This window comes from Pinus tabuliformis, chromosome 5_2 (genome assembly GCF_031772625.1).
Source record: "Pinus tabuliformis cultivar Carrire ecotype Pingquan chromosome 5_2, CPIR1, whole genome shotgun sequence".
NCBI lineage: Eukaryota > Viridiplantae > Streptophyta > Pinopsida > Pinales > Pinaceae > Pinus > Pinus tabuliformis.
In genome coordinates this window covers 143,345,518-143,368,368 of record NC_142306.1, presented here as the reverse complement: position 1 = coordinate 143,368,368, position 22,851 = coordinate 143,345,518, and the positions used below count along the sequence as shown (strand labels likewise).

At 35.0% G+C, this 22,851-nt stretch overlaps 1 protein-coding gene and 1 long non-coding RNA gene across 2 annotated transcripts; both read right to left on the bottom strand.

The window, feature by feature from the left end:
• Positions 1 to 2,302: 2,302 nt before the first annotated feature.
• On the bottom strand, positions 2,303 to 2,827 carry LOC149157926 (uncharacterized). Its single transcript, XR_016261649.1, has 2 exons — positions 2,526 to 2,827; positions 2,303 to 2,429 (listed from the first exon to the last, which is right to left on the bottom strand). It is a non-coding gene; the product is annotated as an uncharacterized LOC149157926 (long non-coding RNA).
• A 17,468-nt stretch (positions 2,828 to 20,295) lies between these two features.
• LOC149157925 (uncharacterized) lies at positions 20,296 to 20,862 on the bottom strand. Its single transcript, XM_089433824.1, has one exon. The coding sequence runs from the start codon at positions 20,860 to 20,862 to the stop codon at positions 20,296 to 20,298; it is 567 nt and encodes a 188-aa protein (XP_089289950.1).
• Between the last annotated feature and the right edge of the window lie 1,989 nt (positions 20,863 to 22,851).

The following is a 22,851-nucleotide window of genomic DNA, read 5'->3' as shown; positions in this document are numbered from 1 at the left end:
GCAATTGCAATGGTGTGAGTCATAAGGTATTTAAAAAAAATGAACAAATGGAAGAGGGTAGATGGCCTAAGGTTGTCTTTAATGATAGATTGTGCAAGAGCAAAAAAACTTGGATGCACCAAAATAACAAATGGTTTAGTAAATGGGGTATTTCCTTAAACGCTTGTCCCATAAACGATAAAGAGAAAAAAGTTTTTGTTATAGAAAAGTTCCACAAGCATACTTGGGATAAGGAGCCAGGAAGAAAGAAAAATTACTATATTGAAGTGTTTCATCCCACTCATAGTCATCAACCAAAAGCATACACAAAGGCTAATATCTCTTGGAGAGCCAAAATTATTATTGCTCAGTTAAAAGACTAATTCTCATCAACTCCTTTGTGAAACAGGGTGCTCGAAAAGGCCAAAGGAAGTGTGGGAGGAAAGAGTATGCATTTTTGGTTTTTCCAGAAAAGTGGAAACAAAAAACGTTTCATTTTAGAATGTGATGCCTTCAAAGACAACAAGGAAAGTTATGCAGATATGCTGACAACTAGTTCTTGGGATAATCTATTTAGCTAGGGGTTTGTGGAGATGTTGGGAGCATTTATTTTGAAGCTTCACAAAAAAAAGACCGAATACATCAAACAGATGAAGAAACAATCTGCCCCATAGCCTCATAGACGTTAAAATAATTTCTTCTTCTACTTCAAAAAATTAGTTATCTTATTATTATATTCTTAATTAACTTTTATTATTATATTCTTGGTTCACCATTTCAAAAGCCATTTTTTCCCCTTTTTCGAGAAACATCCCATAAATCTTAACTCTTCCGGAAATGAAAAAAGCTTGTGTGGCATGATGTTAGATTAGTTTTATTCTTCACAAAGGAAGAACGTGGCCGGATTTATTTCAGAAAAACCCCATAAATCTTGACCCTTCGGGAATCGAGAAAAGCTTCTGCGCCATGGTGTTAAATTAGTTTTATTCTTCACAAAACAAGAACGTTGCAACTTTTTGTGCCATCTTGTTAGATTACTTTTCACATTTAGTCTGTGACAGCTTCCCACCAGCACTCGTACGCTTACCATGTGCTGGCATTGTACCTAGACCGTAGTCAGTGGCTGGCAGTGCCACCTTCCTTTTCTGACACAGTACCTGCTGTTGCGCTGTCCACTGTGTACGACACCAGTCGATTTCACGAGAAATTAGCATAATCAAGGTAACTTTAACTTCCTCAAAGGCATAAAAAACTAGCGATGAACGTCCTGTAAAAGTTGTTCCCGGGCCAGCGAGGATCGTCCTGTAAAATGTTAACATCCAATTCTATTCATGGTCATACTTTAAGACCGAGATCCATTCACATATGTTTTGATGTTTGGCTGCGCAAAACCCAGAGGAACAACAATCTAAACAATGCAGTCATGGCTGAAGAAGAAAACCAGAAGCAAAATGCACATGTCGATCTGATCTGAATCCCTTTTAAAAATATATAGTAAGCTGAATTTTAGTGATCATAGTCCTGTAAGGTTATCTTGCTATTTTAGTGACCCATTTAACAGACTCGGAGAAACAATAATCTAAATAACTGATACAGTTGGTTATTATCACAAAACACTAAAGAAAGAAAAGTGGTGTTTAAAGATATAATTGTTTGAGATTTTAATGGCTATTAAGATAAATTAGTATGGAGAATGAATATTATCGACAAAACCATGAATTATTAGTATGGAGAATGAATATTATTCACAAAACCATGAATTATTTGAAGTGAAAAAATACTCAACACTTGAACAAATCAACTTTACTTTACCTACAGTAAATCTAAGCGGCCATGGCCAAAGCAGAAAGCTCTAAGAAAAACGCACATATCGATCTGAAAACCCTTGTAAGATTATATAATAAACTTAGATACCCACGCCTTACAGATCACCAAATGCAAATGCAAATGATTCAAGGTAGTACAAGTCCAGCCTACCATAAGTAACTGGATACTACAAGATTACAGTTTGCAGACATTGAAACTGATAAACAAGAACTCGCAGAGTAGCAGCAGTGGCAACACACCAGCAGTATATACATATGAGAAAGTGAGAGAAAAGGGAATGGGTATATTGATGGGATCAAGCGAGCTGATCAGGCCAGAGGAAAGCTCCCATGGCATACTTGCGCTTCTGATCAAGATCCCCCTTGACAGAGAGGCCATATTCCCTCAGCAGGCTATCAACTTGTCGCTCCTCCATTATTTCATAATCTTTCTTGCTGTATCTCGGATAGTGAAGAGGCAGCTGGAACACGGTGTTCTTCCTCCGCTTCTCCTCCTCTTCCTCTCTTCTGGGCTGTGTCGCCACCACCTCCATTTTCTCTGTTTCTCTGGAAGTCTGCTTCTCCTGAGAATTGCCGATGGCGATGGCAGGCTGCACCAGAGAAAGTAGCTTACCTAACAGTCACCTGCACAACAATCCTGATGGTTTATATAAAATGGAAGCTAATCACTCAAACCATTAAAAAAGAAAAAATTGATAGAAAGATGCATCCAGTACATACATGTACAGTGCTGCTTGTATCACAAGTGGGGTCTTGGCCACATCCAGAACGCATGAGCTCTGACCAAATCGAAAAGCCCAATTACTAATATAGTAATTATATTAGATTATCCATGGGGGTTTTGGATAAGTTTGAAGTGGTGATTGTAATATTTGTGGGCCATTGGGCAGGTAGAGTGCATGTCCATGAAGCATGCATACCAACTGACCACATTTATCTACATTACTTTTCTTGTTTTTGTTTTCTCTGCTTGTCTCCAAATTCCTTTTGGAGAACTCCAAGAGCCACTCAACTCATCCATCTTTTTCTCTTAAATGCACATTGTATTTTATTATAATTTATGTGGGCTAAGTCTGCCCCCACTCCCTAGTCAAACAAATTGTTGTGATGGGCATTATTTACTAGCATGTGATGAGTTCCACTATTAATTGATGTGGGCATGTCATGAGTTCCACCATTAATTTTTGTGGGCCTAAATGCACGAGAGGATCAAAGTGGACCGTGGTAGGTTTTGTTCCTTGAAAATGGCAATGCAAATTGTAAAATCTGATGGATTGATTGATTGATTTTGATAAATGCATAATAAAATTTAATTATTTTGAGTTTAGTTTTAGGTAAGAAATTATTTGTGTTTGGTTTGACTTTAGTTTTAGGTAAGAAATTATATGTGTTTGGTATAATTTTATAAATTAGTATAGTTATATAAATTAAGTAGTTGGTAAATATTGATAGATATTAATTTATAATAAATATTAAAAATTTATCTATTATATATAAGATTAAAAAAAATCATAAAAATTAATTAAATTATATTTTATTATTAATAATTATAAAAATTATAAATCTATGAGTTAAATATACACATATTTTTAGATTTTTGTGATCTATATTGATTTTGATAATTGCTTTTGAATTAATCACATCATAAATTGTTTGTGGATTTTTTGGTTCATCCTCAAGACAAAGGGAAAAAACCAATCTGTCATTTTGTTTAAAGAGCAAAGAGGCATCCAATTCCAGAAATAGCCCTTAGGAAAATAAAACATCTTAATTAAAAGTTGAATGTCCAATATATTATTATATTATAATTTTTTTAGTTGAATAAATCAATATATAATATTATATTATAAAAAATCCAAAAAATCAAACAATTAGTTAAGAAACTCATAAAAATGAAAGAAAATAAATAAAATAGAACAATTTGATAATTGTCAATAAAAATAGAAATCTAAATATCATCAAAATAATATATTATTATTATTATAATATGATATTAAAATATTTATGCAGAAAACATAAATCAATTAAAAAAAAGAAGAAGACTTATTTAAAATAATATATATTATTATTATTATATGATATTAAAATATTTATGCAGAAAACATAAATTAAGTTAAAAAAAGTAGAAGACTTGTCTAAAATAATATGTATTATTATTATTATTATTATATGATATTAAAATATTTATACAGAAAACATAAATCAAGTTAAAAAAAGAAGAAGACTTATTTAAAATAATATATATTATTATTATTATATGATATTAAAATATTTATGCAGAAAACATAAATTAAGTTAAAAAAAGTAGAAGACTTGTTTAAAATAATATGTATTATTATTATTATTATTATTATATGATATTAAAATATTTATACAGAAAACATAAATCAAGTTAAAAAAGAAGAATACTATTGATAATAAATTATAATTATAATTATAATTATATATAATTAATTAATTAATTATATATATATATATATATATATATATATATATTTGTAATTTATTGGTTAATATTATACAATTTATTATGAATGTTTTTTTTTTTAAACCTTTATTTATGTTTTGCATAAATATTTTAATATTATATAATAATAATACATATTGTTTTAATGATATTTATATTGATTTTATAATAATAAAAAAAGTTATATAATAGTTATTAGGTTAAATATAATTTAATAAAATTTAAAAAAAAACTATCATAAAACAACTAATAAAATAATGTATTGTTGAATATTATCACCAAAAATTGAGAAATAAGATTAACTAATATGGTTTATATTAACATATATAAATTTTAATTTATATGTTTATAATATATATATATGTTTATAATATATATTTTTTATTTTTTATTCATATATATTTTATAATTAAATTTATTAAAATATGTTTTAAATATAATAATAAATCATATAGAAAAAACAATAATTAGTGAAAACTGAAAAAATAGACAAAGGGAAAATAATAAAAAGGAAAATGAAATAAAAAAAAAAACAAAAAATTAGTAACTAATAGAAATGAAAGTTACTAAATAACCCATAATAAGACCTCAACCAATCACCTTACAAATAAATAAATTTAAATAATAATAAACATTGAATTCTCAATGTTAAACTACAGATAGCCACATACATTTTTAGTCAATGACAAACTAGTAAGCAATCAAAGGCAAAACCCATACAGTGTGGGGTATAATAATATAATTCTTATTTTATAATGAATTAATTTAATTCTACTTTATTTTTCTTCCATTTCTCTTGACCATTTACTAGGTTGTTCTATTCCATTTATTTTCTTTTATTTTTATGAATTTCCTTAACTAATTGTTTGATTTTTTGGATTTTTTTTATAATATAATATTATATATTGACCTGCTCAACTAATTTTTTTTTTTAATGATGATGACATAAAGATTTATCACAAAAATAAAACAACTAATAAAATATTGTATTATTGAATGCCATCACCAAAATTGAAAATAAAATTAACTAATATTGTTTATATTAACATATATACACTTTAATATATATGCTTATTTGTTTTATTTTTATTAATATATTATGAAAAAAATTATAATTAAATTTATTAAAATATGTTTTTTTATATAATAATAAGTTATCTTAAAATGAAAATACAGAGAAAAAACTATAATTCTTAATGAAATAAAACTAGAAACAAAAAATTAATAACTGATAGAAATGGAAGTTACTAAACCCTGCAGTCAAAGACAAACTGAATGCATAATACCATGCCTGTGGCAGGTATAATAATATATTGACCTATTCAATAACCCAAAGCTCAACTTTTAATTAAAATATTTTATTTTCCTAACTACTAGATCTAGAATTGGATGCATCTCTACTATTTAAACAAGATGACAAATTGGTTTTTTCTCTCTGTCCCAAGGATGAACCACATTAGATGGTTAGAAATGTCGACCAACAACTTATGTTGTGATTAATCTCAAAGACATTATCAAATACATATATATTTCTTAAAAAATGTAACAATATTATTAACCATGAAGATTCATCCCTACTTTTTCATGGAGATTCTTAATTGTAAATAGACTTTGTTACAATAACATGGCCAATATCATGACTGATCAATACCACATGCCCAAAAACCATAACTCATTTCATAACCATATATATAAAAAATAATTACAAAAAAATTCATAAAAATTATATATATATATATATATATATATATATATATATATATATATATATATATATATGTTGAACATAGGTTGGGGCTAGCCCCATTGTCTATCATCAGCTCCTTTGAATAATTTAATTCCCCAAAGGTGGCTCCCATCCTCAACCCCTCCCCATGAGATTTGAACTAGTGACCTCGTAAGCCCCACACAAACCAATTAGTTTACACCTCATGGATATATATATATATATATATATAATCTTTTTTTAATTAAATTGAAAAGTAAAATGGACATAATTACATTTAAAATAAATTTCAACTCGAGTTGAAAATGCAGCAAGAAAATCTAGTTTTGAATTTGCCTTGGTCAAACTATATTAAAATTTGAATTTCAATTTCAGTAAAATACTTGGAGGTAGTTAACTAAGGTGACATGGAACTTGTCACTCAGTTAACTCAGTTAATTTGAGTTGGAGACACTTGAGTTCAGTTTAGTATGATTGATTGCTAATTTCTAGCAATCTATTTTAGTTAATTTGAGTTATTGTGAGTTAAACTAGCTCTAACTGTTAGAGAAATAGTGGAGGGTCTAGTAGTGGGGTGTGTACCTCAGTGATCAACCAACTAACTCATCAATCAACCCAAAATAATTAATGCATGCAGATAACTCGAGTTACCCAATTGAGTTTGGAGTTCAAGGGCAGTGTACTATTAGTGGTAGACTATTCCAAGTTGTACAAGTGGTGCACACAGTCAGAGAAGGGCCTAAAGGGATTGCACAATTATCAATGAGAAATTTCCCTAATTAATAGCGGCTAATTCCTCAAGGAAATAGGCGCTTGGAAGGCAGGAAAATTTGTTAAGTATTGGCCATAGTTAGTGTGTGAGGCAGTGGGATAGATTATACTAGTGCAGAGGTTTCTCAGGCTTGAGAAAGCATTGCATTTCTTCTCTGTTTTCTGATTAATGCAATACCAATAGGAAGGGTTTTTAGCAATTACTTTCCCTTAGATAAATATCTGCGTATGTGTGTTGAATCTTTTCGCATGTTTATGTTGTGATTTCTCGATCGTGAATTGCTTTCTATAGATGAGTAGAGTAGATTCAAGTTTTATGTTCTAGTAAATTACATGAGCAGTTTTGAATCTACAAGCAATTTCTACATGGCAACGGAGTATGAATCACAGTAGATAAGAGAATTCGAAGTTGTCTTTGCAAGAGGATCGAATTTGCAGGATCAATTCTTTAGAGCTAGCAGGATGGATTTCTATGGACTGAGACTCGAGTATGCCCTTGAGGGTAGCTCGAATTATGTTTCTTGGAAGGACAGGATGGAGGTAGTGTTGGAAGATAATGGGTTGAAGGAATTCGTAGATAATGATATCCCGAAGCCGCCAACATCTGATGCTCAAGATCTAGCAGAATGGAAGAAGTGTGTAGAAAAGGCGAGGAGGATCATATTGGAGGGAGTTCGAGACTATATTGTCTCAAATATCCACGGGAAAGAAACTCCATATGCAATGTGGCAAGCCTTTACAAATTTGTTTGAGAACAATAGTGACCATAGGAAGTTGGACTTGAAGGACAAGCCTCAAAATATCAAGATGCAAAAGGGCGACACAGTACCTGATCAGGTTCACACAATGTTGTGACGAAATTGGGAGTGCTGGTGTTACAGTTTTAGAAGACAATCTGGTAAGCCTAAAACTTATAGGGCTTCCCAAGAGCTGGCACAACTACCAGGATTCGGTAAATGGGAGGGAGAAGCTACCAAATTGGGAATGATTGTGTTTCGACTTGGTGCAAGAATAAATAAGGCAGAACACCAGATACAAAACCTCATCCAAGTGTTATGATGAGGAGAACTATACCTTGGATGGAAAGGCAAAGAAATGGAAAGGGACGAAATCCCAATCCAAAGCAGAATCTGGTTAGGTGGGCAAGAAGAAAGACTTATCCAAAATCAAGTGCTTTCATTGTCATGCGCTGGGACATTGTGCCACGAAGTGGCCACACAAGAATGCAGGCAAGAAGCCTTAAGGATGAGTAGTAGGTGAAGCTTTGGTTGCACAATTCGAGTTGGAATTCACCCTCATTGCTTGCATGGAAAGCACAGTGATGGATAGTGTGTGGTATCTGGATAGTGGTGCCTCGTTCCACATGATGGGGAACAAAGAATTTATCAGTGGCTTGGACAAGAAATATATCTAGATGCACATCGAGATGCAAGATGATGGAAGGTATAACACGACTAGTATTAGTACATTTACTTTTTAGAGGGAGTCTGACTCCCCTCTTAGGCTCAAGGATGTGATATTGTACCGGGTTTGAAGAAGAATCTAGTTTTTGTAGCCGTGTTGGAAGACCATGGCTATGATGTGATATTCAGCAAAGGGAAGGATTTCCTGAGACACATCACCATAGGACAAGTGAAGCAGATCGGGGTTCGAGTGAAGAACCTCTACAAATTAGATGTGGAAGATTGTGTAACATTGAGCACAAAAGCAGAGAAGGTGCGGAGCTGAGACATCGATGTATTATGGAATAGAAGACTCAGCCATTTGCACCATGGTGCTTTGAGGATCATGCAACATATTTCTACAGGCCTTCCTAAAGGTGCACTAGAGCAGTGAGATACATGTAAAGGGTGTACATTGGGGAAGTACACAAAAGCCACCTTCAATGATCGGGACAATAAAGTGCAAGTAGTTCTTGAAAGGATTCACTCAGATGTGTGTGGACCTTTCTCGACAACCTCCACTTCCAAGCACATGTATTATGTTATATTTGTAGATGATTTCTCACGAAAGTGTTGTATTTATTCATGCAAAAGAAAGACCAAACGTTCTCCAGGTTTGTTGAATTTAAAACACTTGTTGAGAAAGAAATTGGTAGGAAAGTGAAGGCTTTGAGGAGCGATGACGGCGTATAATATGTGTTGAATGAATTTAATAACTTCTGTGAAAAACAAGGCATTTGACAGGAGTTCACAACACCCCACAACCCACAAAAGAATGGGATGGCAGAGAGGAAGAACATAAGTATTGTGGGAGGTACATAGGCAATGTTGCATGACCAAAGCCTACCACTACACTTGTGGGTTAAAGCATGCAACACAATTTTTTATTTGTAGAACAGGATTCCTCATCGGATACTTGGCATGAGTACACCAGAGGACGCTTTTTTCAGGGAAGAAACTTGATGTGTCACACTTCAACATATTTGGATCATCAATTTACCATCATGTTTCCAATGATGCAAGGAAAAATATAGAGCCTACAACCGAGTTGGGCATATTTGTGGGGTACACAGAAACACCTCACAATTATCGTGTGTACTTGCCATCTCTCAGGATGACATTTGTTAGGAGAGATGTGAAGTTTAATGAGGAGAAGGCAATGAGATGTTCTCTTGAGAGGGAGCTTCAGTTGCATTCAGATCATGAGCTTTTAGCTCCAAAGGAAAAACCTCGGGAATTTGTGGAGCAGCCAAAAGAAGAGGAACAGAGAGTGGAGACATCCACTCAAGCAGAGACATCCATAGATGGAAGGAAGTTAACTAGGGAAGCTGATAGATTGTTGAATGATGTTAGAGAGAATGTGGGAGCACCCACATCACAACGTAGGAAGAGAAGGTCACCATATCGGTACACTAGCTACATGGCTCTGATGAGTGAGCTTGTAGCGACTGAGCCATCCTCTTTCAAGGAAGCAGTGCAACAACAAGTATGGGCTGATGCTATGGTAGAGGAATGTGATTCCATTACCAAAAACAATGTTTGAGAGGTGGTCCGAAGACCAAAGGAAAAATTAGTGGTAGGTTCAAGATGGGTCTACAAGGTGAAGCAAGCAGCAGATGAAAGCATCGAGAAACACAAGGCCAAATTTTTGGCCCAGGGGTTCTCTTAGGTGGAGGGAATTGACTATAAAGAGACCTTTGATCTATTAGCAAGGTACTCTCCAATCAAATCAATTCTAGCACTTGCAGTGCAGATGTGATGGAAGATCCATCAGATGGATGTGAAGACAACATTCCTTAATGGAGTGATTGGGGCAAGGGTGTATATTGAACAACCAGAAGGATTTGAGACCTTCGACAGAGAGTCACATGTGTGCAGACTTAAGTGATCATTATATGGATTGAAGCAAGCACCCTGTTCTTGGTACACTAGGATCGACAACTATCTCACCGGGTTGGGCTTCACCAAAAGTGAAGCAGATGCAAACCTTTACCATATTGTTGTTGAAGGTAAATTGTTGATTATAGTATTATATGTCGATGATTTAATTTTAACTGGTGATGATAAGTTGATCAAATATTGCAAAGAGGATTTTGCAAGAGAATTCAAGATGAAGGACATGGGGCTCATGCATTATTTCCTCGGTTTGGAAGTATGGCAAGGAGACGGGGAACTGTTTGTCTCTTAAGGTAATTATGCCAACAAGATACTGAAGAAGTTCCACATGGAGAGTAGAAAACCCACGGAGAATCCTCTAGCAGGGAATTGGAGGAAGGAAGATACAACTTTAGGTGAAGTATTGGAGGATACCATTTACAGGCAACTTGTGGGTTCACTTATGTGTTTGGTGAACACACGACTAAACATGTGTTATGCAGTTAACTAGATTAGTCAAGCTATGGTTAAGCTAACCAAACTGTATTGGAAGGCAACAAAGCATGTGTTGAGATACCTTAGAGGCACTAATTAGTTTGGTCTTTGGTACATATAGACATAGAGGGTGAAGTTGCAAGGCTTCACAGATGAAAATTAGGTGGGGAGTCCAGCAGATAGGAAGAGCACATCATGTGGAATTTTCAGTGTTGGGTCAACAATGATTTCTTGGTACAATAGGAAGAAAAGATCTAATGCACTCAACTCGACAGAAGCAAAGTACATGGTTGAAAGTCAAGCAACATGTGAGACTATCTAGATGAGAAAGATTGTTGTTGGGTTATTTGGTCAGACGATGGATCCTACTATGATTTACTGTGACAGTCAGAGTTGTATCAAACTTTATGAGAATCCAGTGTTTCATGATCAATCCAAGCATATCGACATCTAGTACTACCATCTACAAGATTGTGTGCAGATATAGATCATGTTGTTGGAATACATTCCTACAAAGGAACACATTATAGATATTTTTACAAAGGCTTTGTCGAGAGGCAAATTCGAGTTCCATAGAGGCAGGATCATGGTATTAGATAATCCATTTCTTGCTGAGAGGGAGTGTTGAAAACACAACAACAAAATCTAGTTTTGAATTTGCCTTGGTCAAACTAGTTAAAATTTCAATTTCAATTTCAGTAAAATACTTGGAGGTAGTTAATTGAGGTGACATGGAACTTGTCAGTTAGTTAACTCAGTGAATTCGAGTTGGAGACACTTGAGATCAGTTTAGTATGATTGATTGCTAATTTCTGGCAATCTATTTCAGTTAATTTGAGTTAGTGTGAGTTAAACTAGTTCTAACTGTTAGAGAACTAGTGGAGGGTCCAGTAGTGGGGTGTGTACCTAAGTGATCAACCAGCTAACTCATCAATCAACCCAAAATAATTAGTGCATGCAGATAACTTGAGTTACTTAGCGGAGATTGGAGTTCAAGGGCAGTGTACTATCAGTTGTAGGCTATTCCAAGTTGTACAGGTGGTGCATGCAGTCAAAGAAGGGCCTAAAGGGATTGCACAATTATCAATGAGAAATTTCCATAATTAATAGGCGCTAATTCCTCAAGGAACAACGCAAGGAAATAGCTTGAAAGGCAGGAAAATTGGTTAAGTATGGGCCATAGTCAGTATGTGAGGCAGTGAGATAGATTATACTAGTGCAGAGGTTTCTCAGGCTTGAGAAAGCATTGCATTTCTTCTTTATTTTTTGATTAATGCAATACAAATAGGAAGGGTTTTTTAGCAATTACTTTCCCTTAGATAAATATCTGTGCATGTGTGTTGAATCTTTTCGCATGTTTATGTTGTGATTTCTCAACCGTAAATTTATTTCTACAGATGAGTACCAGAGTAGATCCAAGTTTTATGTTTTAGTAAATTACATGAGTAGTTTTGAATTGACAATGAATTTCTACAAGATATACCAAGCACCGAGAGGGATCAAATTTCTTGAGATGCAAACCTATTTTAGAGTAAAAAGAGAATTGATCCCTCTGGGGACTTGGTAAATCCACAATTATGGATCTAGGATGGTTTAATTATAATTATAATATTATTAATTTTATGTCTTTTAATTCTAACTTTAATTTCATTTTATTTTGACTTATTCAAAATGTTTCATAGGACATTACAACATCTCTACCATACTCATCCGGAGAGTTCTTATTGAGGAAAAAAACACATAATTACATTTGAAATAAATCTCAACCCTCTATGCTGACTATTACTAACTAGGATGGTTTAATTGTAATTATAAATCTAATTATTAATTTTATGTTTTTTAATTTTAATTTTAATTTTACTTTTTTCTAACTGATCCAAAATGTTTCACAGGACATTACAACATCTCTACCATACTGAGTGGGAGAGCACCTCTCGACACAAAAATAACATAATTACATTTGAAATAAATCTCAACCCTCTATGCTAACTATTACAAAAAATATTACGCTGATATATTATAAAGATTAAATGCAAACCATCCACTTATTAATTATTGGTAATTAAAATAAAATGGTGGTGGTTAATGTTTGTCGAGACCAATGAGGTCTATCAGACCATAAAATAGAAATTATTTGAGACTTTTTAACATTTTATTTTTATGCTCAAATAGAAGGGAAATGAGCTTTCCTAGATCACTATATGAAGCCCATATGGAAGACATTTTGGAAATGAGAACGAATGTGAGCAAGAGTTGGGAAATCCAAGAGAAAGTGTTTCTCATCTTCAATCATATTTATGTCTCACAATTGATAGATTCTTTCTTCCCAAGGTGCTTTGAGGATAGATCAACGCCCCGTTCCACTTCGAGGCTCATGGGTGTTAGTTCTAAGCTTTGTAATGTTCATTTTCTTCTTTGCACTGAATAGAGAGATAATTTTGTTTAGCGAGAGTGGGGTTGATCACCTCCTTATAATATCGTAAGTTCCTTTTGCCCTCTAGCTCCTTCTCATTCCATAATTTTCCCATAAATTTGGAAGTAATAGTATTTTTAATATTATTTGTATTCTCCAAGATATCTCCTCCTTTAACCCCCAATAGTCAAGTCAAGACTAGGCATCCTTGTGCCACCCCCGCTTGAATCATAGGTGGGGGTTTTGGCTAGAGATAGAAGAGATTTTGGGGAATCGCTTGGTTCCATATTGTAAAGTTTCTTCTTATACATTAGATAGAGAAACATAGCCATGGTTTCAATGGAGGAAAGGTTATCTTCAGTCAAGAGGATATGGTATGGAATATTACCTTTAATCTCAAGGTTGTAGGTTATAAGTTGCTTCTAGATCAGTTCAATCTTCCTCCACGATTCTCTAGTTATATTGCAACCCCAAACCTCACATCCATATAATAACAAGGGTGACGAGAGTCTCAAAGAGAAACTTTTTTTTACTCCAAACCCAGAGATTGGTCATCTTGCAATTATTTTCAAGCTTATAATAAGCTTTCCAACCACCACTAATTCTTTTCTCAATGTTATAATTCTAGTTGAGTTGATGATGAATGTCAATACCTAAATATTTGTATGAAGAAACCTTCTCCATGGAATTGTTGTTATAAATTAAATTGTCATGGTTGATCCTTTTTTATTTAATTATCATGACCTTAGTCTTGTCGGTATTAAAAGTTATACCCATCTTGGAGCAGTAATCGTGGAGGATTTTGAGTTGTTTTTCGAGATCCTGATGGCTTCTAGCAAGAAAAACGATATTTCCAACATAAAGGAGAAGAGTAATGACCATACCAACGAGCTAGGGGCTAGCACATCCTGCAACTTCTAGATATGCTTCTATCTTATCAATGTAAATGCAAAAAATGGTAGGGGATATGGGACACCCTTGCTTGACGTTGGTGTTGCATTTAATTTCTTTAGACCAACCCTTAGTGGTCTTAAGCTTGGCGACGACGTTCTCGTATAGCGGATCACAACAACCCTTAACTCAATAGGAACCATTATCTCTTCAAATCTTTGCCATAACTTATCCTGAGGAGTTGCGTCGAAAGTTTTTCTAAAGACAACAAAACAACATTAGAGATCGGTTTTACTATTACGACATTCCTCAACAATGATCCTAAGAGTGACAAGATGGTCAATAGTTAAGTCATGTCTTCTAAAAATAGCTTGCCCTTTAGCTCTTTTACCATTGCTTTCGAGCCATAAGCTAATCTTGTTTTCCAAAATGATCCCATATAGTTTGGTTAAGATGTGGCTAATCATAATGGTCCTATAATTAGAGGAAATTTTTTTATCCCCACTTTTAAAGATAGGAACAATCAGGCTTTGTGTCCAAGGCTTAGGGAAGCCATGTTTTACTGCCAAATTGAGAAGCTTGTGAATGTGAGGAATGAAGAATGTTATATATATATATATATATATAGATATAGATATATATATAACATTTTTTATTTTATTTTTTTTGACATTACATGAAGAGATGTTCTAATGCTATGTTATATAAACGAAAGTAATAAAATAATAACCAAATCCATCTTAACTCCAATCTACCAAACCCCAAGAGAGATCAAATCTCTTTATACCCTCAAAAAAGTTTGTATGTTAAGAGATTTGGTCCTTCTTGGCATTTGGGAGATTCGAAGTTAAGATTTATCTAGGGTGGCTTAATCATTAATTATAGTTATAATTATTAATTTTATGTTGTTTATTTTATTTTATTTTTGTGTAATTTGACTGAGTCAAAATATTACACAACATTATATTATAACATCTCTACCATACTAATGGAGAGTGCCTTTGGGCGCAAAAGTAAAAGTAAAAATAACCCCACATTAAAATAAAAATAACTTAAAACTGATAATAAAATAAAAAAATCGAAGTTATTATTATTATTTTTTGTTGGGTAATTAAGGTAAACTTGACTCGGTCAAGTCACCCATGATTTTTGAGCTCTAAATTTATAAAAACCCATGATATTCACGTGGAATATAACTTATTTAAAGGGGGAAAGACTCTTTAATTATAGAAATTAAACCAACCTATATCTATTTTAAATATGGATGTTAAGAAAGATCAAATTTATTTTGCACTAAAAAAAGAAATTAACACCTTAAAATATTTAATCCCTCTTAACATTCAATAAATATGAATTAAAATGGATCTAAACTAATAATTATTAAATTTAATTGAATCCAGTGAAAAAAATTGAAAATTTATTATTAATTACCATTTACCAAATAATTTATTAAAATGATATTATAGATGTTTGATTTTTATTTTATTTACCAATCTCAAATTTTTTTTTTTTACATGCTTCCACTGTTTTCCATTTACTTTATCCTTTTGTTATTAGGTTTATTTATATAAAATTACAAAGGTTTACACTAAACCATTCTTCGTACTATAATGCATTCTCTATTTAGGTAGATGAGAATGCTCCAATGCCTTTCTAATTAACTAGAGTAAATTGTAGCACATATAATATATGCAGTTCACTTGTACATGTTAATATATGCAATTCACTTATAGTAATATTACGAGACTACAACAAAATTTATTAGAAAAACATTTGATTTCTGTAAATAGATATTATAATGAGCATTAATGGAATGGTGAAACATTTGATTGGTGTGAAAGTTTCATTGTTTTGTTGAAAATTCTTGATGTCTAGATTTTGAACCTCTCTTACGCTAATTTAAAAAGCTTTTTAGTAAATGTCTCACTACAAAATAAATTGAAGGAAATAGTTATTTCCATCTCCTTTTTCCACATTAAAAGAGAGAACAATAAAATTGTAGACGAGCAAGTCAATAAAAGAGCACATCTTGAACAAGGTGTTCTTCTCTTAGATCAAAGAGAGATCTATCATTTCATGAAATTCCATGAAGTCCATATGGTATAATAAAATGGAGGCAGGGGATACATTAATCCTCAAGTTAAGTGGAATGAACGAACCCCGAGGCATATCGTGGTCTTAGTTAATAATATAGTTGAGCCATTACTGATATTCTTGGAGCAACAACTCTCGATAGCGGTAACATGGACAAAATTCCCCTACAAGTGGTTAATGAGAAGGATATCATCACTTCCAAGGATAGTTGTTGTCATCCAACATGTGAATTCACCTTGGGATATAAAACCTTTCAGCCTGGTATCTCATTCCCCTATTTGCAGAGTAAATGCGGAGTGCCTGAACGTTTGGTGAAGGATATGCTACAGGACTTAGGTGAAATCAGAGATAAAATACGGTTCAGAGACATTCAATGCAATACAATGACAATGGGGAAAGTGATCCAGGTGGATATTGGTGGCCACCCGCCAATTCCACTTGGACCCCCACCATTGCTTCTTTCAGTTTTTCAGTTTCCTTAATTGTAGCACAATTTACTATTTTTAGCAGTTTTTCAGGTCCTAAACTTCCAGAGCCGTTTTGAGGCCCTAAACAACCAAAACCCTAACCTGAGGAGATGTAACACCAAGAGTTTATGGGCCTTGTTGGGGTGAGTTGGACAGCCAACTTCCCAGGGTCGTGACATGGTCATATTATCTCTGTTTGACGCACATGATAACCCATTGGAAAGATCTCTCCGAGGACTATGATAGAAAAGACGATTTTAGACAAAAAATCGTTGACAGTAGATTTAAAAAAAAAAAAAAACGTCGTTTAGGGCCTCAAAGCAGCGCCGAAAGTTTAGGACTCGAAAAACTGCTAAAAATAGTAAACTGTGCTACAATTAAGGAAACTGAATCTCAACAGAAGGCATTCACAGAGTTGAAAGATCGCCTTTGATCGGCACCAGTGTTCACATTACCAGACTTGCAACAACCATTTGAGGTTGAGACAGATGCCACTGAATATGCTATTGGGGCAGTCCTTACTCAACATGGGCATCCAGTGGCATATCACAGTGAGACACTTTCAGACATAGTCCGGAAGTATCCCACTTATGACAAAGAGGTCTATTCCTTTGTGCAGACCTGCCGACAATGGAAGCATTACATTTTGGGGAAGGAAATGGTCATCCACACAGACCACCGACCCCTGCAGTTCATATAAACCCAAGGGAAATTGCAGAATGATTGCCATCAAAAGTGGTCTACATACCTGCAACAGATCCATTTAAATATCAAGTATAAGAAGGGCATCACCAATAATGTTGCAGATTGCCTAAGTTGACCACCGATCATGGCGTTAACTACCGTGCTCAACTCTTGCGGGCACGAGACATCTGATTGGCCACTTCTCTACAAAAGCGACTTAGAATTCGACCACACATACCAGACACTCTTGGAGGGTCAATATGTTCCAGATTTTCACCTCTAGGATGCCCTGTTATGCCACCCAGGTCACCTTTGCGTTCCTTCAAGTGAACCTGCCAAGATGATTTGGGAAGCACACTACATTCGGGCTGCTGGGCATTTTGGGGTCGAGAAAACGGTGGCAGTACTGCAGAAGTATTTCTATTGGCCGAATCTTCGACAGGATGTCGGGAAGTGCATCAGATCATGCACTACCTGTGCCATTACCAAATCGAACATCAAGAAGCAAGGCCTCTATAACCCATTGCCTACCCCTAGTCGACCTTGGGAATCCATCTCCATGGATTGCATGTCAGGCCTTCCTTCCATTAAGCATGGAAACGATTGTGTTTTTGTGGTCGTCGACAGGTTCTCGAAGATGGCCATTATGGCGGCCTGCAAGAAGAATATCACAGCCAAAGCCACTGCTAAACTCTTCTTTGAATGAGTGTGGGTACACTTTGGGATCCCATAGTCTATCATTTCAGATTGGGATAGCAGGTTTCTTAGTACATTTTGGTCCAGTCTCTGGTCGATGCTAGACACCAAACTCACTGAGTCCACAACCTTCCATCCTCAAACTGATGGCTAGACAAAGGTTTCCAACAGGATGATCATACACATTTTGCGCATGTACAACTCAAAGCATCCACACACATGGGACGAGAACCTCCCCTATGTTCAACATAGCTACAACCAGGCTCTCCACAGCTCGACTGACCACAACCATTTTCAGGTGGGCTTGGGATTCCAACCACTATGTCCATTGATGTGGCCATGCCATTTGTAGCTACTCACGCAGATTCAGCTCATGTCCAGTCTGAAATAGATAAGGCAAACATCTTCATTGAGCACATCCAACATATTCGCCAGTAGGTCCATGAAGTTCTGGAGAAATCAAATGCCAAGTACAAGCAACGACATGATGAACATCGGGTGCCACACAAGTTTCAGGTGGGCGACAAAGTCTCGTTGCATTTGCAAAAGGAACGCCTTACCGGAGTCTATCAGAAACTAAGACCACTTCGATATGGTCCTTACACCATTACCAAGGCTGTGGGAGACAATTCATTTGAGCTCAACATTCCCCATTCCTTGGCCTGAACCTAGTGTTCGATGTGGACTGCCTTCGGCCATACTTTCCACCATTACTAGACACATCCAACATTGCAGAACAACTCTCACCCACATAGTTAAATCCAGATTGCATGGAACAAGTTGCAACTGTTTAGATCACGGACACACAGATCAACCACACTCGCTAGCAGAATATCCAAATGTATCTAGTTGTCAAAGCAGGCCAACTCCTTCACCAGGACAAGTGGCTCACCAGGGACCAAGTTCAGCAGAAGTTTCATCATCTCATGGAGGAACTCAACGCAATGGGGACCATTGCTTCCTAAGGGGGGAGGAATGATCCAGGTGGATATTGGTGGCCACCTGCCAATTCCACTTGGACCCCCACCATTGCTTCTTTCAGTTTTTCAGTTTCCTCAATTGTACCACAATTTACTATTTTTAGTAGTTTTGCGGGTCCTAAACTTCCGGCGTTGTTTTGAGGCCCTAAACGACGTTTTTTTGGAAATCTACCAGCCAACAATTTATTGTCTAAAATCATCTTGTTTGTTGTAATCCTTGGAGAGATCTTTCCAATGGGTTATCATGCGCGTCAAACGGAGATAATATGACCAAGTCACGACCCCGGGAAGTTGGCTGTCCAACTCACCCCAATGGGGCCCATAAAATATAGGTGTTACATCTCCTCAGGTTAGGGTTTTGGTTGTTTAGGGTTTGCTCTTATTGTTCGATAATAAAAAGGTCCTTGAGCCTCATTGTAAGGCAGTTCAGAGGCATGTAGCCGCCACACCTCTTCTCAGAGATAAGCTACCATCGCCCTAGCTGGTTTTATTTCTATTTCTGTTTGTAAGCATATTTCAGTACTTTACATTAATGAAATGAAGTATTATTTCCGCCACATCTCTGTGTTTATGGTTATATCTGTAATTTGTCGCGTCCCTGTTTAAATCCAGATCAGAAAGGAAATGGAAACATTCCCAAATATCAATTGTGAGCAATAGGGATGGATTCGGTTAGAATTACAGTGAAATTTCATCCGTCAGCAAGCATGGCCTCTCCAAATGCTGAAGGTGGTGAAAATTTCATGTCAGTTCAATCTGTGATCACGGTGGAGGATAGCCTTGCCAATTTCGATAGAGACAGGGAGAAAATGGCGGTGGAAGCATGGTCACATTTCTCTTTGATAATGCGGGAGATGGAGGCACTGAGGGAGGATGTGGAGTGACTCCAGTTAACGGTGGAAAATTTGGCCACCAAAGTTGACAATCTTAATTCGAAGGTGGATGCAATAGAGGTGACAGTTGAATAAACTATTGTAGGCATCCTCAAGGACGTCTTCAGACTATAAGATCCTCCCTCTCCTAGTGCAGATCTTCTAGGCAAGCCTGAGGAGCAGATGTGTCCATAAATTTCAATACAGTCAATGGAGGAAAATGGAAATGCATCGGCAGACAATGGGCCACCAAGAATGTAGATCTTTGTTAGAAAATTTCTTTTTGTTTAAATGTTATGTGAAACAATAGTATATAGTGGCATATTTTGGAGATTATATAAGATAAATCATGTCATAGGCACAAATCCTCGAAGGTCCACACAAATACATATGAACTAGCTGTAAAGGATTACTACTTAAAGTTTATCTTTGACTTTGAATAATGTATGTGTTTGTTTTCCCATTTGACATGACTTGCAAGTAGTGTTTTGAGGCTTCTTTATTGTTGGTAGATCTCTGACTGCTCTCTTCTTACTAAGATTGATGATCTGATCAAAATTGAGATGCCCCAATATCCTATGCCATAGCCAAGATTCATCTTGTTTTCTGATGTAACATTATTCATTCTCTTCCTTCAAAATATATACATTATTCTTTGTTTGAACTCCTTTAGCCAGAATCTTCCCAGTAGTTGTTGACTTGATTTCACAGTCATGAGCTCTAAAAAGAACATCATAGCCTTTGTCACACATCTGACTTACACTCAACAAATTACCATCTACAAATAGTACATCTAGAGCCTTTCCTCTTCCATTATTCATACTAACTGTGCCCTTTCCTCTAATTCTTCCTGCTTCATCATTGCCAAATGTGACATTTCTAGTTTTATTTTCATCTAGGGATACAAAATTGCTTTTATCTCCTATCATATGTCTAGAGCAGCCATTGTCCACGTACCATTTACTGTTTTGATCTTGAGCATATAGAACTAGGTCACACTTATCAACTTTCTTCTCTTCCTTCTTCTTTCTCCACTGCATGCATTCATCTGTTCTATAATTGTTCTGAGATGGTAATCTATTGTCTTTAAGCAGACATTCATATGACTTGTGCCCAAAGTTATGACAGTAAAAACATTCAGTGATATTAAGGAGAGGAGAAAATGCATTTTTGTCTAGATTCATGTTTGTTTTGATGTTTTTGAATCTATTATTAGCCTCACTTCTCTTAGAATTCCCCAGATCATTTCTTTTGACATAAGCTCTACAATCTATGGCTTTATGTCTAAAAAATTTATAGCAGTAACGATACCCATAGAAAAAATTTATGTACATGGTAGTGGATGTCGTTTGAGGGCATAACCATCTTCACATTTGATAATTTTGTCTCCTGAAGAAGTATGGTCTCTGATAGTTTGTTGTTTGATTGTCCATTCCTTTTGTCTTTTGCACTTTTCTAGTAGTGTTTCTTTGCAATTGTTCATTTAATGTTGGAGTGTTGCTCAAATTTTTGTTCTCAGATTGATGTGAACTATCATTTTCTTTGTTGACAACTATTACAAAAGTAGTTGTCCTTTTGTCCTTTGCCTTGGATTCAATGGATTCTCCTTCATAACCTAACCCAACCTTCATGAGTGGAGACCTATGAGAATTTAATATCACATCTAGTTTTTCAGTTCCTTTTATATGTTGAATATTCATGTTTAAATCAGTTTGTGCCTTTCCTAGCCTCCTTTTCAGACCTATCACCTCTTTCAGACTCCTGGATTTTCTCAATGTCTTCCACCTTCTTTTGTTCTTCAAGTTCAACTTTCAACTTGATAATCTCAACTGAATTCAGTTCTTCTTTTACATATTTCAATAAGATCTCTTTCTGCTTTATATTTTTAGTTTAAGCCTATATATTTCATCCAAAGCACTAATCAACTCCCCCTCAATGTCTACCTCACCTTCCTCTTCCTCACAATATTTTTCAAGTTCTTCCAAGGCCATTAACATGAATTCACTGGTTCCATCTTCACTAGAGGATTCATTATAAATTTCAGATACTCCTCTATCTTCTTAAGCATAGAAGCTATTCCTTTTGAACTTTTTCTCTTTCTGCATTTTATTAGACTTGTTTTTTTTCTTTCCATTTAAGCTGATTTTCTTCTTTCCTATAAGGACATTTGGAGGCATAATTCCCCACTCTTCCACAATTAAAGCACTTAAATGGAATATTTCCTTTGTACTTACCTATACCTTTCTTCAACTTTCTGACAAATTTTGCTTCTTCTTCATTAGAGCCTAAGCATGAACATTCATTTTCTTCTATAGACTTGTCTACGTTGAAAGTTGCATCTCTAGTGACTGACTTTCCTTTTCAAATTCTCATCTCATATGTTGTCAAGGAACCAAGTAGTTTATCCCTATTCAAAGTCTCAAAGTTTGTTATCTCTTCTATAACTGAAACCTTAGGATTGAATGTAGAAGGTAATGACCCCAATATTTCTTGAACTATTACACTTTCTTTGATTGTTTCTCCTAGATCCATCATGACATTTACGACTTCATTAACTCTTAAAAATAGCTTAGCAATATCTTCATCTTCATTCATTTTTAAAGTCTCAAACTGTGTTCTATATACTTGTAATTTGACCATCTTTACCTTTTTATCCCCTTCATGAATATTTTCCAATTTAACCCAAATATCTTTAGTTGTCTGACAATGCATTACTTTAATAAATTCAGACTCACATAATCCACTCATAAGTGCATTCATAGCTTTTGCATTACCTATAAAATCCAGCTTGGCATCTTTGTCACTATTCATTTCCTTTGGTTCTTCACACCCTACCATCACATGATCCGGATTTAAACAGGAACGCAACAAAATACAGAGATAACCATATACACAAATATGCAGTGGAAATAATATTTCATTTCATTAATGGAAAATACTAAAATATGCTTACAACCAAAAATGGAAATTAACCAGCGAGGGCGATGGTAGTTTATCTCTGAGAAGAGATGTGGTGGCTACATGCCTCTGAACTGTGTTACAATGAGGCTTGAATGCCTATTTATTGTTGAGAAACAATGTAAAACCCTTCACATCCCAAAACCTAACCCTAGAAGATGAAACGCTAAATTGTGGGCCCCGTTTGGGTAAATTGGTACATCAATTTCCCGGGG